The sequence below is a fragment of the Aquarana catesbeiana genome, linkage group LG01 (assembly GCF_042186555.1).
Source record: "Aquarana catesbeiana isolate 2022-GZ linkage group LG01, ASM4218655v1, whole genome shotgun sequence".
NCBI classification, from domain to species: Eukaryota; Metazoa; Chordata; class Amphibia; order Anura; family Ranidae; genus Aquarana; species Aquarana catesbeiana.
Genome location: NC_133324.1, coordinates 89,644,583 through 89,660,038, shown reverse-complemented (window position 1 = coordinate 89,660,038; position 15,456 = coordinate 89,644,583). Strand labels below are relative to the sequence as shown.

Here is a 15,456-nt window from a genome sequence, read left to right as displayed (position 1 = left end):
GAAGTGGTATATGTTGAGAGCTTATGATGTGAGCCCTATTATAGTAATGAGTGTTTAATACTTCCTTCATCCACCAGCTTTGCTGTAAGAAGGTAGTACTGTGTCTAATATAGGTCACTGCAAGGACCGTCAGCTCTTTTTTGGCCCACTGCCACTTCTGCTATTGCATTGCTTCACTAACGAGAAGTAAATCCCATTTACAAGTATTGCAGATGTGAAAATACCATTGTCAGCCCCCCCCACCGTGACACCCAACACTTTGTTTATCCTTCTGTTATTGAGTAACAAAACCTATAGCAAACAGATATCAAGCCAAATTCTTCAGCTTGTCCCCAGTATCCTCTTCCTAGCCACCATGGCTGCACTTCTTCCTCTACTGGGACTCATCTCTGTGCTATGTACATTACAATGTCAAGCTGCGGTATCAGGGAACGTAAGGTGAGCAGTTTACCGTTCTTCATTATTTCTATGTTTTGTTTTTTTTGTTTTTTTCTGCAAGAATTTGCAGGAAATGACTATCTTCCTCTGCTAGGGTAAGTTTTGTACATCATTAAACACATTTTGCATATTTTATGTGGGCAGTGCCTATGTGACCGAAAATCTCCTCCACAGAGGACTAGCAGCAGATAAAGATTTTAAAGTTTATAGTTATTCATTTAAACCATCCATAGAGACGAGCATTGCCTAATATGATCATTTTAAGCCTGATTACCCCTACATCTAGGGAACATCAGCAGGGCCAGATTTTCTTCACTGCGCCCCTGAGGCACACCACATACCATTTGCTAGGATCTCATATCTAAAACATGGTATTTCCTTGTTTCTAACCCATCTAGAATATTAAGATAATATGTAAAAAACCTTACATGAAATGGACATGCCTACTGATTAGGAATAAATATATAAAACAGCGGAAATCCACCCTTTTGGCTCTACTGTATATAAGGAAATGCCTACTGTGCCAAAATGTACTTTTGGTCCTGTCAATCAGCCAAAGTACAATGTTATCCCCTGAGAAAAGATATGGCAGTGTTTGCCTGTGCCATACCTCTCTAGTTTTGGTCCTGTAGGACGAACCTTGCAGGTATATGAGTATGGTAAGGTCAGCCCTGTAGTCTAATGTCTATGAGTAGCCTTAGGACTTGTGTAGGTGGGTAAATGCAGCATGCTTTCAGGTGCACTCATCTTACCCTGAAGATGTATTTGAGATGCTTTGTATTTTTTATTTTTTTTCTGACATTCTTCCACCTCCTTTCTGAACTATTTTGAGCTGCTTTTGCATGCTATGCGCAGAAACCCATAATTTGTCCATTTGTTGGGTATTTGTGCTTATCCTACATATTTACTGTACATTCAGTTACTATTGGTTTTCTTCCATTCCAAACCTCCCAACATTCTGAAATAACAAAGATGGACACCTTGAAGCACCAAGTATTTAGGTAAACCCCATGCCACTCCCAAGCTGCATGGAGGACAAAGAATTAATACACAAAAAATGGTTGTTTAAACCCAAAAGTCATTTTTTCACCACTACTTTTCCCTTATATTGTTATTTAGATGGGCTGTACGGTGTATTTATTGGGGCACCATATTAAACAGTTATTTTATACTGATAGATTATTTAGGGTGCCGAAGGAACAGATAATATGTTAACCTCCCTGGCGGTATGATTATTTCATATTTTTGATGCTGAAAGTGGTACAATTATTTTGCATGGAAATTTGACGTTTTATATTGTAAGCCTGTAATTCTTAGGAATAACTCACTTAAATCTGTCCAAACCAGAGTCTAGTAGACATCTCGGGTATGATAAAGTTTGAAATACGAAATCATAAATTATAATAAATAACTCTAATTATACCAAATAATAATATAATAAAAATGATTCAATAATGTAATCAAATCAAAAACACTGAAATTTGCTCAGTTGCAGAATTGTCTCTGTCATTACTTTTAGTGGCTGACGACGGGTCTCCCCACAAATCACTATCGCTCAATTCTGCAAATGATTCTAATTTATTATCGCTGTTTTCTAGCTGGTCTAAAACCACTTTTGATGTAAAGGGACGGTTTTGGTTGCTATGGACATAATAATAAATAATAATAAATAATAAAAATTATCCACTTCAGCCCCGGAAGGATTTACCCCCTTCCTGACCAGAGCACTTTTTACAATTTGGCACTGCGTCGCTTTAACTGCTAATTGCGCGGTCATGCAATGCTGTACCCAAACGAAATTTGCGTCATTTTCTTCCCACAAATAGAGCTTTCTTTTGATGGTATTTGATCACCTCTGCCGTTTTTATTTTTTGCGCTATACACGGAAAAAGACTGAAAATTTTGAAAAAAAAAAGATATTTTCTACTTTTTGTTCTAAAAAAATCCAATAAACTCAATTTTAGTCATACATTTAGGCGAAAATGTATTCGGCCATATGTCTTTGGTAAAAAAAAATGTCAATAAGTGTATATTTATTGGTTTGCGCAAAAGTTATAGCGCCTACAAACTAGGGTACATTTTCTGGAATTTACACAGCCTTTAATTTATGACTGCCTATGTCATTTCTTGAGGTGCTAAAATCGCAGGGCAGTACAAAACCCCCACAAATGATCCCATTTTGGAAAGTAGACACCCCAAGGAAATTGCTGAGAGGCATGTTGAGCCCATTGAATATTCATTTTTTTTGTCCCAAGTGATTGAATAATGACAAAAAAAAAAAAAAATAAAATTACAAAAAGTTGTCACTAAATGATATATTGCTCACACAGGCCATGGGCATATGTGGAATTGCACCCCAAAATACATTTAGCTGCTTCTCCTGAGTACGGGGATACCACATGTGTGGGACTTTTTAGGAGCCTAGCCGCGTACAGGGCCCCGAAAACCAATCACCGCCTTCAGGATTTCTAAGGGTGTAAATTTTTGATTTCACTCTTCACTGCCTATCACAGTTTCGGAGGCCATGGAATGCCCAGGTGGCACAAACCCCCCCAAATGACCCCATTTTGGAAAGTAGACACCCCAAGCTATTTGCTGAGAGGCATGGTGAGTATTTTGCAGCTCTCATTTGGGGGGGGTTTGAACTGTCCTGGCATTTTATGCACAACATTTAGAAGCTTATATCACACATCACCCACTCTTCTAACCACTTGAAGACAAAGCCCTTTCTGACACTTTTTGATTACATGAAAAAATTATTTTTTTTTGCAAGAAAATTACTTTGAACCCCCAAACATTATATATTTTTTTAAAGCAAATGCCGTACAGATTAAAATTGTGGGTGTTTCATTTTTTTTTTTTCACACAGTATTTGCGCAGCGATTTTTCAAACCCATTTTTGGGGGAAAAAACACACTTTTTAAAATTTTAATGCACTAAAACACACTATATTGCCCAAATATTTGATGAAATAAAAAAGATGATCTTAGGCCGAGTACATGGATACCAAACATGACATGCTTTAAAATTGCGCACAAACGTGCAGTGGCGACAAACTAAATACATTTTTAAAAGCCTTTAAAAGCTTTTACAGGTTACCACTTTAGATTTACAGAGGAGGTCTACTGCTAAAATTACTGCCCTCGATCTGACCTTCGCGGTGATACCTCACATGCATGGTGCAATTGCTGTTTACATTTGACGCCAGACCGACGCTTGCGTTCGCCTTAGCGCGAGAGCAGGGGGGACAGGGTGCGCTTTTTTTTTTTTTCTCTTTATTATTTTTTTGCTTTTATCTTATTTTTAAACTGTTCCTTTCATTTTTATTTTAAAATAATTTTTATTGTTATCTCAAGGAATGTAAATATCCCCTATGATAGCAATAGGTAGTGACAGGTACTCTTTTTTGAAAAAATTGGGGTCTATTAGACCCTAGATCTCTCCTCTGCCCTCAAAGCATCTAACCACACCAAGATCGGTGTGATAAAATGCTTTCCCAAATTCCCAATGGTGCTGTTTACATCCGGCGAAATCTAAGTCATAAAATGCTCGTAGCTTCCGGTTTCTTAGGCCATAGAGATGTTTGGAGCCACTCTGGTCTCCGACCAGCTCTATGGTCAGCTGGCTGAATCACCAGCTGCATTCTCAGGTTCCCTGTTGAGACAGGAGAGCCAGAGAAAAACACGGAAGACGGTGGGGGGGGGGGCATTCCCTCCCACTGCTTGTAAAAGCAGTCTAGAGGCTAATTAGCCGCTAGAATTGCTTTTACATGAAAGCCGACTGCTGGCTGAAAAGAATGATACCAAGATGATACCTAAACCTGCAGGCATCATTCTGGTATAACCACTCAAAGTCGTGAATGGCGTACCTGAAGACAAAAAAATGGTTAACAATAAAGCACAGTAAACGGTAAAGTATAAAAAATTGCATACCTGAAAAGCAAACATGATAAAACATAATAACAATAAAACATTGCAGAATAGAATACAGTAAAAAAGAGCAGAACAATAGAGAGAGAATAGAGAGAGAGAGAACAATGAAACGACAACTATTTTTTTTTATTTTATATTTAAGTTTATGTTGTTTTTTTTTTTACACTTTTTTTTGTAACTGTAACTTTTATAACGATAACCGGTTCCAGGTTCGGGTCTCTCAAAATGCGATGGCATCTTGGGAGACCCTGTGAAAGTGTGCCCTAGTCTGTGCAATGCTGTACAATACGCTAATACTCAACTAGTGCATGGTAGCGTTCAAAACATTCACCAATGCAAAGACCAGGATTGTCAGGACAGGAGGGACAATAATAGCGGGACACTACTTGTGCTTGCCACCTCACCAGCTTGAACTGCACTTATGGGACTCGCCACGTCACCAAGTCTTACTGCAGTGCTGGTTTGACTACGACCGTGGTGTAATAGGCCGCTGGTGCTTGCCAGTTCACCAAAACGCTACCAAAAAAACTGTTAGCGATCGCAGGGATCAGGCCGGACTCTGCGAACGCTGCAGTTATGCGTTTTAGTGTTTTGTAAGTGACAGTGATCGATCGATACTGCACTTGGGTGGGCTGGGCCGGGCCAGGCGAAGGGGCAAAACGCAGGTGCTAGCAGGTATCTGGGCTGATCCCGCTAACACTGCGTTTTTGGGAACCCTAAACTGCTGGGGACGCTAGTATAGATCTGATCGGATCAGATATTGATGCGTTCAGATATTATACCACTAAGGGAGGTGTATGCTGCGTGCGTGGGTGTTAGCGATACTGGCGCTAATCTGACGCTGCCTGGGGCGACGCATATCACCGCCGGGCGATCAGGGGGCTAAACCTTTATTAGGTAATAAACGACGAGTGCCCTGACACTATAAAAAATAAATGAACTAACCAGCGTCACCCGTAACGGTTATACGGTGATCAGTGGTGAAAGGGTTAACTAGGGGGCAATCAAGGGGTTAAAACATTTATTAGGTAGTATATGGGGGTCCCTGTCGCTATAAAACGCTGACGGTGAACCTAAATATTTACATCCCTAACTAGCGTCACCAGCGACACTAATACAGCGATCAGAAAAATGATCGCTTAGCGACACTGGTGACGGGGGGTGATCAAGGGGTTAAAACTTTATTAGGGGGGTTAGGGGGGTATCCTAGACCTAAAGCGGGCTAACCCTAACTGCCCTAACACTTCTAACTGTCACAAACTGACACCATGCAGTAATCAGAAAAAAAAAAAACTGCTTGGTGTCAGTGTGACATGGGGGGGAGGGGTGATTGGGGGGTGATCGGGGGGCAATCGGGGGGGGATTGGGGGTGTTATGTGTGCCTGGCATGTTCTACTGTGTGTGTGTGTGTGTTCAGTCACTGTGAAGTCTTCTCTCCTCGGCGCCGGAACAGAAACTGCCGAGCCGAGGGGAGATGACATCACATCCTCTGCCTGTGTGTACTATACACAGGCAGGGGATGTTACTCATTGGCTGGAAGCGATCGCGAGGGGGGGCCACGATCGGATGGCCTCCCCCTCGCCTCTCAACGCTCCCAGACAAATGCCGACCGCCACTGGCACCGGGGGGGGGTCCGATCAGACCCCCCGCCAGCGGGAAGGCAATCACGTATGGGTACGTGATTCTGCCTGCCTGTGCCATTCTGCTCACGTATATAGGCGTGAGGCGGTCGGCAAGTGGTTATTCAATAATGTAATCAAATCAAAAACACTGAAATTTGCTCAGTTGCAGAATTGACGCTGTCATTACTTTCAGTGGCTGATGACGGGTCTCCCCACAAATCACTATCGCTCAATTCTGCGAGTGATTCTAATTTAATATCGCTGTTTTCTAGCTGGTCTAAAACCACTTTTGATGTAAAGGGACGGTTTTGGTTGCTATGGACAATCTCCAGTTTCCAGGCAGAAAGAACAGTTTTTATAATATAAAACTGCATGTAGGGCACTGGACAAAGCACTAGAGACAAAAGGGATGTGAAATAATTTCATACAGTAATGTAATCTGTAAGATTACAGTGTACTGTATGTAATGTGTGTGTGTTTCACTTTTTGAATTTGGCGCCATTCTCCGTCCCTGTGAGTTGCAACGCTCGCAGGGAACGGAGATCGGCTCCGTGATGAATCGAGCGGAGGACGGCTCGCTCACACTGCGGGGAGACATCGCAGGATCCAGGGGACAAGGTAAGTAAGCTCTTCCTGGATCCTGTGATGCGATCCTGAGTCTGGCTCGGGGTTACCGCTTTTGGTTCTGAAATTCCACCCCGAGCCAGACTCGGGAATACCTCCAGGGAGGTTAAAAATGTCTAAAATTTTATTCAATAACATAACAAAAAGAAAAAGTAAAAACATTTTTCTTTTAAAAGTAGAAATACAAATTAATGTATAAAGTGGAGGTTTAAAACCAAATCTACATTTATGAAGAAGTGTGGCCAAAGGTCTTGTAGGTCACAGAAGTGCACTTGCTGCTGCACTCTTGTGACCCAGATTCAGCTGACGTCACAGACCTGGTCAAGGGTCTGCAGGGATCCCGACAATAATGTCAGAATCCGCCTGCCTGATCAACAGGGGCCACAGCAGTGGAGCAACTAAGTAAAGGGGAACCGTGGAAAGGGAAATTGATTGAGGTCAACTCAATATTCAGGACCAAAATGACTAAGAATACACATGCATATCATAAATATTAACAAATAGCTACACAGAGTAGTCATCTACCATGATGGAAAAGCAGAAGGGGTTTGTGTAGTCTTGATGGTCCAAAGATTACATGATGTTGTTATAGTGGGCCCGTATAATGTATCTTTTATCTTGAATCCCATTCATTGATGGAACAGAAAGGGGAATATTGGGCCTGCCATCCATTAGGGGGGAAACATATGAAAAATAAATGACTAAATAGATGAGATGCCAATTACTACCAAGTACCTAGTATTAATAAAATGTTATTTATATACTGTAATACATCCAAGGTAATACCTAGTATTTAATACTGAGCTTTCTAATTAAAGCTTTATACTTATGTAATGCATAGTGAAAAGTAAAGATGGGATAACCCCACTAACAAAATTGGATCACTACATATTACCAATGTGTTGTTTGACTGTTTTTTGGGCCCCCCAAATGTCCATCAATATAAAATAACTGTTTGCCTTTATACTGCCTTTTTTGAAACCACAAATTAAATCATTTAGATGCTGGATAAATGAGATACAGCGGTACCTTGGATTATGAGCATAATTCATTCCAGAAGAATGTTTGTAATCCAAAGCACTCGTATATCGAGTTTTCCCATAGGAATCAATGAAAATCAGATAATTCGTTCCACAGTGACTGCTATTGTATGCAGTACTGTATCTGCAGTACCGTATGTGGCCAGAGGTGGGGGGGCGCCGGATACACACAGAAACACTCGGAGAAGCTCGAGAGACCACTTGGAGACGTTTGCAGACACTTGGGAACAGAGGGTTTCCGAGTATCTCCGATCGGCTCAGAGCAACTCTGAGTGTCACCGGCGCCCCCGCACATCTGGCCAAATGTGGTACTGCACACTGCAGAGGCTTGAGACAACGCTCGCAAACTGAGTCAGAATAAAAAAAAATAGCTTGTATTGCAAAACGCTCGTAAACCTCGTTACTCGCACCTTACCGTGACTGTATATGATATTGCACTTCAAGATAAGATAGAGAAACATATTCTCTTATCTGTCCCGTCTGTGAACCTTGGCCATGTCCTGAGGAAGCCTAGCGGCGAAACACGGAGACATACAAGGACTCACTGCACAATTATCATAGATGCATATATGTTATAATTTTCACTTTCTCAATTTTTTATGTATTTGTTAAATCTTAATAAATTTGTATGTTTTTATATTACTACTTCTCCATTGTTTCTTAGCCTATAAAGTCCGCTCCCCTGGTAATACTCAGTACTACCTCATTTTTGTGTCTTCATCCCAAAGTTGTTCTATCGGGTTGAGGTCAGGACTCCGTGCAGGCCAGTCAAGTTCCTCCACCCCAAACTCACTCATCCGTGTCTTTATGAATCTTGCTTTGTGCACTGGTCCAAATCATTTAGTGGAGGGGGGATTATGGTGTGGGGTTCTTTTTCAGGGGTTGGGCTTGGCACCTTAGTGCCAGTGAACGAAAATCTTAAGGCATCAGCATAACAAGACATTTTGGATAATTTTTCATTCTCCCAACTTTGTGGGAACAGTTTGGGGATGACCTATTCTTGTTCCAACATGACTGCACACCAGTGCACAAAGCAAGGTCCATAAAGACATGGATGAGCGAGTTTGGGATGGAGGAACTTGACTGGCCTGACTTCAACCCCATAGAACACCTGTGGGATGAATTAGAGCGGAAACTGTGAGCCAGGCCTTCTCGTCCAACATCAGTGCCTGACCTCACAAATGAGCTTGTGGAAGAATGGTCAAACATTCCCATAGACACACTCCTAAACCTTATGGACAGCCTTCCCAGAAGAGTTGAAGCTGTAATAGCTGCAAAGGGTGGGCCAACTCAATATTGAACCCTATGGACTAAGACTTGGATGCCTTTAAAGTTCATGTGCGTGTAATGCCCCGTACACACGAGTGGAATTTGGCCATGTTCCTCATCACAGGATAATTTGACTCAATAGAAGAGATGTGAATGCTTAGATGTTTAATCTTTGGTTGGATCTTTTAATGCCATTTTACCATTCAGTAAAGAAAGAAGTTAGCTTACTAACTGGCCATTCCATTTATGGACAAGTATGATGCCTGGGATGGTGTCTACATATCTTTGCAAGGTTTTTTATACAGAGAGGGTCGGTATACTGGTGTCTAGTCCTGTGGCCCTCAGCGTGTTAGGCAGAGAGTTTAGGGTTCTGTAATATGGCAATGAGTTCCCCAGCAACAAGCAAGAGGTAACCCAACCTCTCATGCTCCTGATCTAGAGCAGGCCCCTGGGCTGGGGTTGACACCTCATCCCTTTAAACCCGAACACATATGAATTACACAGGTTCTGTGGCTGATTAAGGTGGTAATTAAACTCACTCGGTGCCTTATCTGCATTTAATTAGCCTCAGAACCTGTGTAATTCAAAGGTGTTCGGGTTTAAAGGGATGAGGTGGCAACTCTACCCTGGCCATGGGAAACTGGTTTATCAATCGCCGCTAAGACGCTTCAGGCTTGCATAAGTAATGAGAAAATATTGATGCATTCATGTAAATGTAATACTCCCTTATATGTATGTTGATATAGAAAACATATTGATAAATCTCTTACTGTAGGTCACAAAGAGAAACGAACGCTCCACCACCAGTAGACTGCCTGCTGAGCTCCTGGGGCACATGGACTGATTGTGACCCATGTACAAAACAAAGGGTAACTTACTTTTTTTGTTACTTCTGTATGCATAATTGTTTTTTAATAAAAAGATAAACAAAATGATAAATGCTATGAAATATATAAAAGGCAGCAATACATTAGTGTAGTGTCCTACAAGTGAGTCAATTTAAAGATAAAACTGTAGGCAAATATAAAAGACCCATATTAATGCAGCTCTATAATCATTTATACATCATTAAATGTAAGCAGGGTAAGTATCTGAATATGACCTGGTGTCAGCCTCTTGCAGTCCCTGTGCAGCAAGGCTGGAGTGTGAGAAGCAGTATCAATCAGCTCATGTGCCGACCAGAAGCATGCTGATAAGAGAAGAAAGCAGAGTGGCTGAGAGATGAGCTAATCACTGTGCTGCTTCTCCTTTCACTGTCCAGTCACAGGCTGGGGAAGGGTTCAGAACAACCTGGGCTCAGAGAAAAGCAAGGCAATCAAATATAACTAGTCTAACCATAAGTATAATAACTGCATAACTACAACTTGCAATAGAGTATTTCTTGTAAAGTAAATTGTTCTGGAACCCAAAGTTGTACTAAGGCCCCTTTCACACTGGGGCGGTAGGGGGCGTCGGCGGTAAAACAGCGCTATTTTTAGCGCTGTTTTACCACGGTATTGGGCCGCTAGCGGTGCGGTTTTAACCCCCCGCTGGCGGCCGAAAAAGGGTTAAAACCCCTCGTATAGCGCGGCTATAGCCGCGGTATTACCGTGGTATAGCCGCGCTGTCCCATTGATTTCAATGGGCAGGAGCGGTTTAGGAGCGGTGAATACATCGCTCCTTCACCGCTCCAAAGATGCGGCTGACAGGAGATTTTTTCTTCTCCTGCCAGCGCACCGCTTCAGTGTGAAAGCCCTCGGGCTTTCACACTAAACAAACAGAGGAGGCTGTTTAGGGGCGGTTTGCAGGCGCTATTTTTAGCGCAATAACGCCTGCAAACCGCCCCAGTGTGAAAGGGGTCTAAAGGATAATTCATTTTAATTAATTTGTTCATTTGTTTGAATTAATTTTACTTAACCACTTCCGGACCGCCGCACGCCGATATACAGTGGGGACGGAAAGTATTCAGACCCCCTTAAATTTTTCACTCTTTGTTATATTGCAGCCATTTGCTAAAATCATTTAAGTTCATTTTTTTCCTCATTAATGTACACACAGCAGCCCATATTGACAGAAAAACACAGAATTGTTGACATTTTTGCAGATTTTATTAAAAAAGAAAAACTGAAATATCACATGGTCCTAAGTATTCAGACCCTTTGCTCAGTATTTAGTAGAAGCACCCTTTTGATCTAATACAGCCATGAGTCTTTTTGGGAAAGATGCATTTAGCAAATGGCTGCAATATAACAAAGAGTGAAAAATTTAAGGGGGTCTGAATACTTTCCGTCCCCACTGTACATCCTTACTTTGACAGGATATATCGTTGTTATGGCAGCAGCTAGCTGCCATAACCCCTCGTATTCGGCCGGCGATCTGGTTTCTGATAAGAGTGGTCTCTGCGGCTGATTCGCAGCATGATCACTTTTATCGGCGGCGGGAGAGGGCCCCCCTCCCGCCGTGCTCCAGTCCCCTCCGCCGCTTACCGGATCCGACGGCAGCGGCGAAGGCAATCGGATCTTCACCCTGGCTGGGCATGGAGACGAGTGAGGGGAAGATGTCCCCAAATGCAGACAGTGTGATATGCATTAATATGCCCTTGTGTGAACTAGGCCACAGAAAACAATGTATAGGCAACACTAATTTATCAGATGATCACTGTCAAATGATAGCGATAAACAGTCTTCAGCTGATGTGTTCCCATCACTGGGCACAATGGGTTAGGTCTTTGTCAGTCAGCTTAGTTGGATTAGATACGCTATCCATAGAATTCATAAAGGGTGTCATAGACAGTGTCGTAGCCTCGGGGGAAAGCCGGTGCGGTTGCCCCTGGCGCAACATTTATATGGGCGCAGACATGGCTGGTGCCACCATAAGGCAGCCCAGACAACCACCTTAGGGTGGAGCGATGGGCAGAGCCTGATCCCGAGTGTGTGCAGGCAGTGAGCGACACGCTGTGCAGTCTGGAGGTGTGATCAGAGTGGAGGGATCTGGTGGGGTATCTAGAGGTGTGATCAGAGTGGAGGGATCTGGTGGGGTATCTAGAGGTGTGATCAGAGTAGAGGGACATGGGGGGGATCTGGAGGTGTGATCAGAGTGGAGGGATCTGGTGGGGTATTAGGAGGTGTGATCAGAGTGGAGGGACATGGGGGGAATCTGGTGTTGTGATCATAATGAAGGGATCGTTTGGGGCATCTGGGGTATGATCACAGTGGAGGGATCTGGTGTGGTATCTGGAGGTGTGATCAGAGTGGAGGGACATGGGGGGGGATCTGGAGGTGTGATCAGAGTGGAGGGATCTGGTGGGGTATCTAGAGGTGTGATCAGAGTAGAGGGACATGGGGGGGATCTGGAGGTGTGATCAGAGTGGAGGGATCTGGTGGGGTATTAGGAGGTGTGATCAGAGTGGAGGGACATGGGGGGAATCTGGTGTTGTGATCATAATGAAGGGATCCTTTGGGGCATCTGGGGTATGATCACAGTGGAGGGATCTGGTGTGGTATCTGGAGGTGTGATCAGAGTGGAGGGACATGGGGGGGGGGATCTGGAGGTGTGATCAGAGTGGAGGGACATGGGGGGATCTGGAAGTGTGATCAGAGTGGAGGGATCTGGTGGGGTATTAGGAGGTGTGATCAGAGTGGAGGGACATGGGGGGAATCTGGTGTTGGGAACAGAGTGGAAGATTCTGGGGGGGGGGGGGTATCTGGGAGTGTGATCAGAGTGAAAGGAATCTAGGGGGGGCATCTGAGGGTTTAATCAGAGTGGAGGAATATAGAGGGGGGGTATCTGGAGGGTGTGATCAGAGTGGAGGGGTATCTGAGGGGGGGGGTTGTGATCAGGGTGGTGGTATCTGGGGCATCTGGGGGGGGGTGATCAGGGTAGGAGTATCTGGGGGGGGGTGATCAGAGTAGGGGGTATCTGGGGGTGTGAGCAGAGTTGGAGTATCTGAGGGGTGTGAGAAGGGTGGGGGTATCTGTGGGGTCTGATAAGGGTGGGGGTATCTGAGGGGTGTGATCAGGGTGGGGGTATTAGGGCTGTGTGATCAGAGTGGTGGGTATGATCAAGGAGGCGGTATCTGAAAGTCCCAGGGTTACGGGGTGCAAATTACTTGCCTTGCCCCGGGCACTGACAACCCACACTATGACACTGGTCATAGGCACTCTTTAGAATTGTGTTGTACTTCTGCACTACAAATGTCAGTTGTAAAGAGGTACATAGATTTGTCTCATGGAGACACTGTGGGGATACCTATACCATGGACACTCTATCCTCAGTTCATGTTCCCTGAGCCGTACAGCATCATCACTGTCAACTGCGTTTATTCTCTCCAATAAAGAGCCTGCCTACTTGCTATTTTTTACTTGCTCATTTCTGTTTGAAGTCGGACACAGCCAGACTACTAGCATTTTCTTCAGGAGGTTAGCAACAGCAATCCCTGTACCTCCTTCATAAGAGTGGCAGTTTAGGATTCTTTTCCAGCAGTTTATAAATGGGCCCAAACATACCGCCAATAGTAAGCCCAACCTCAACTTCCAGGTAAGAAGTGGCAGCCAATCACTAATCAGTATTTAAAGTAATTGACTGACTGTCGTGTGTTTGACTGACTAAGAAAACCTAAGCTTGCTCATTGAAGTTTCTCTCTTTTTAGTATCGCTCTCGCAGTATTGAGAAGTTTGGCCAGTTTGGCGGCAAACCTTGTGTGAGCAGTTTAGGAGAAGTCCAACGATGTAAATCGGATAAAGTTTGCGTGAAGAAAGTAATCGACTGCGGGAACGATTTCCAGTGTGAAAATGGTAAACTATGCAAGCATGTCAGACTGTGACTTATTGAAAAGAAAACAATAGTGTGCTTTTATTGACAGTAGCCAGGGCTTTTTTTTTTTAGCGGGAACGCAGGGGAATGCAGTTCCGACACCTCTAGCATGTACCTGTTTTCAAACATGGTGCGTACTGCCAGGTCTGACCCGTCTTTCCGTAAGGATTAAAGAAAGTGTTGAATTTGTTGTAAGTGGAAGCTCTCTGCAGGGGGCATCTCCAAACTGCCTGTGTAGTGCGAGGGAGGACATATTTCTCTGTGGTCTAGGTAGTCACCTATGTGGTATAGTCCTTGTTCACCCACCAACCAAATCTATCGGGGTGTATGCCAGGAGGGAACAGGGGATTACCAAAAAACAGGATTTGCAAATCAATATTTAATATAGGATGCCTTCCTCATACCTAGTAAGAAAGCCCAGCACCGCTTGCGTGTATGTTGTTACTTGTATATAACTGGCTTTCTTGGTCACTTTTTTATCCTAGGTCACAGGGAGGCAGCTTTTCTATTTGATGTTGGTGCCCCATGTGACTTCGGTGGCCATCTTGGGTCAGGCAGAGTCTATTTAAGACTCTGGCCCCTGAGTTTGGTGTGCTTTATACAAATGGACAGGTTAGGGACAGGTACCCTGTCTGCCAGGGATAGTGATAGCGATAGGGAAAAGGATCCAGAGGAGTAGGGAGAGAGCAGGGACTATGTCTACCTCTTCAGGAAGCTTATCATTTGGATCGGACCGGCCAGACTGCACTTTGCTCCTCATCCCCCGAGTCTTCTTACCGCTGTCATTCTCTGCATGTCTGTAAGTGGCTAAGGATGAGTAAGTTCTGTTGAGCTATTGATTTAGTGTTCAGTACAACATTCTTTGCAAATCGGGACTCTGTGTGTGTTTACTGTCTGCCACACCACGCTGCACCTAACCAACATCCACCGCTTAGATCCTTGTATTTACCTGTACCAAGTTCGCTGCACATCTGTGGCTCCAGCAATTTTTGTGCCAGTGCCAAGACTGTAAGTGGGGAGATAAGTACCCAATTCTGATTCCAATATTGTAATAAAATCAGACTAACCATATTAAGAAATGCTTAGTTAGGGCCCTTTCACACTGGGGCGGTTTGCAGGCGCTATTGCGCTAATAATAGCGCCTGCAAACCGACCCGAAACAGCCGCTGCTGTCTCTCCAGTGTGAAAGAGGGCTTTCACACTGGAGCGGTGCACTAGCAGGACGGGAAAAAAAGTCCTGCTAGCAGCATCTTCGGAGCGGTGTATACACAGCTCCTTCACTGCTCCTGCCCATTGAAATCAATAGGACAGTGCAGCTATACTGCCGGCAAAGTGCCTAATCCTTTCTTGGCCGCTAGCTGGGGGGGTAAAACCGCCCCGCTAGCGGCCGAATACCGACGGTAAAGCGCCACTTACAATAGAGGCGCTTTACTGCCGCCGCCGCCCCCGCCCCAGTGTGAAAGAGGCCATAGTGTAATGATTTACGATTATTGCTAAATGTAATGTAATGTTACTGGGGTTTATGAATAGCCTGACTATGCAGATAATAAATATAACATTTTTATTTAACTTGGTCACACATGATGGGTCACAAAAATAGCAGTCCCAGACGTTTTTCCAGTCCAGTCCCCAACAACAGAACCCCCAGAATCAAAACATGTGAGCTGGATATATGTTACTCAAATCAAAAACTTAGCAGCTTATCAGTGCACTGTACCTTCCAAATTTGGGAAGCACTCC

General features: G+C 43.9%; 1 protein-coding gene across 1 annotated transcript in view; it reads left to right on the top strand.

The window, feature by feature from the left end:
* Positions 1 to 283: 283 nt before the first annotated feature.
* Positions 284 to 15,456, top strand: part of C9 (complement C9) — a 54,200-nt gene continuing 39,027 nt past the window's right edge. The window contains exons 1-3 of the mRNA XM_073621599.1: positions 284 to 438; positions 9,701 to 9,794; positions 13,553 to 13,697. Coding sequence (XP_073477700.1) covers positions 356 to 438; positions 9,701 to 9,794; positions 13,553 to 13,697 — 322 coding nt within the window. The 5' untranslated portion in view covers positions 284 to 355. The remainder of the gene's footprint in view (positions 439 to 9,700; positions 9,795 to 13,552; positions 13,698 to 15,456) is intronic.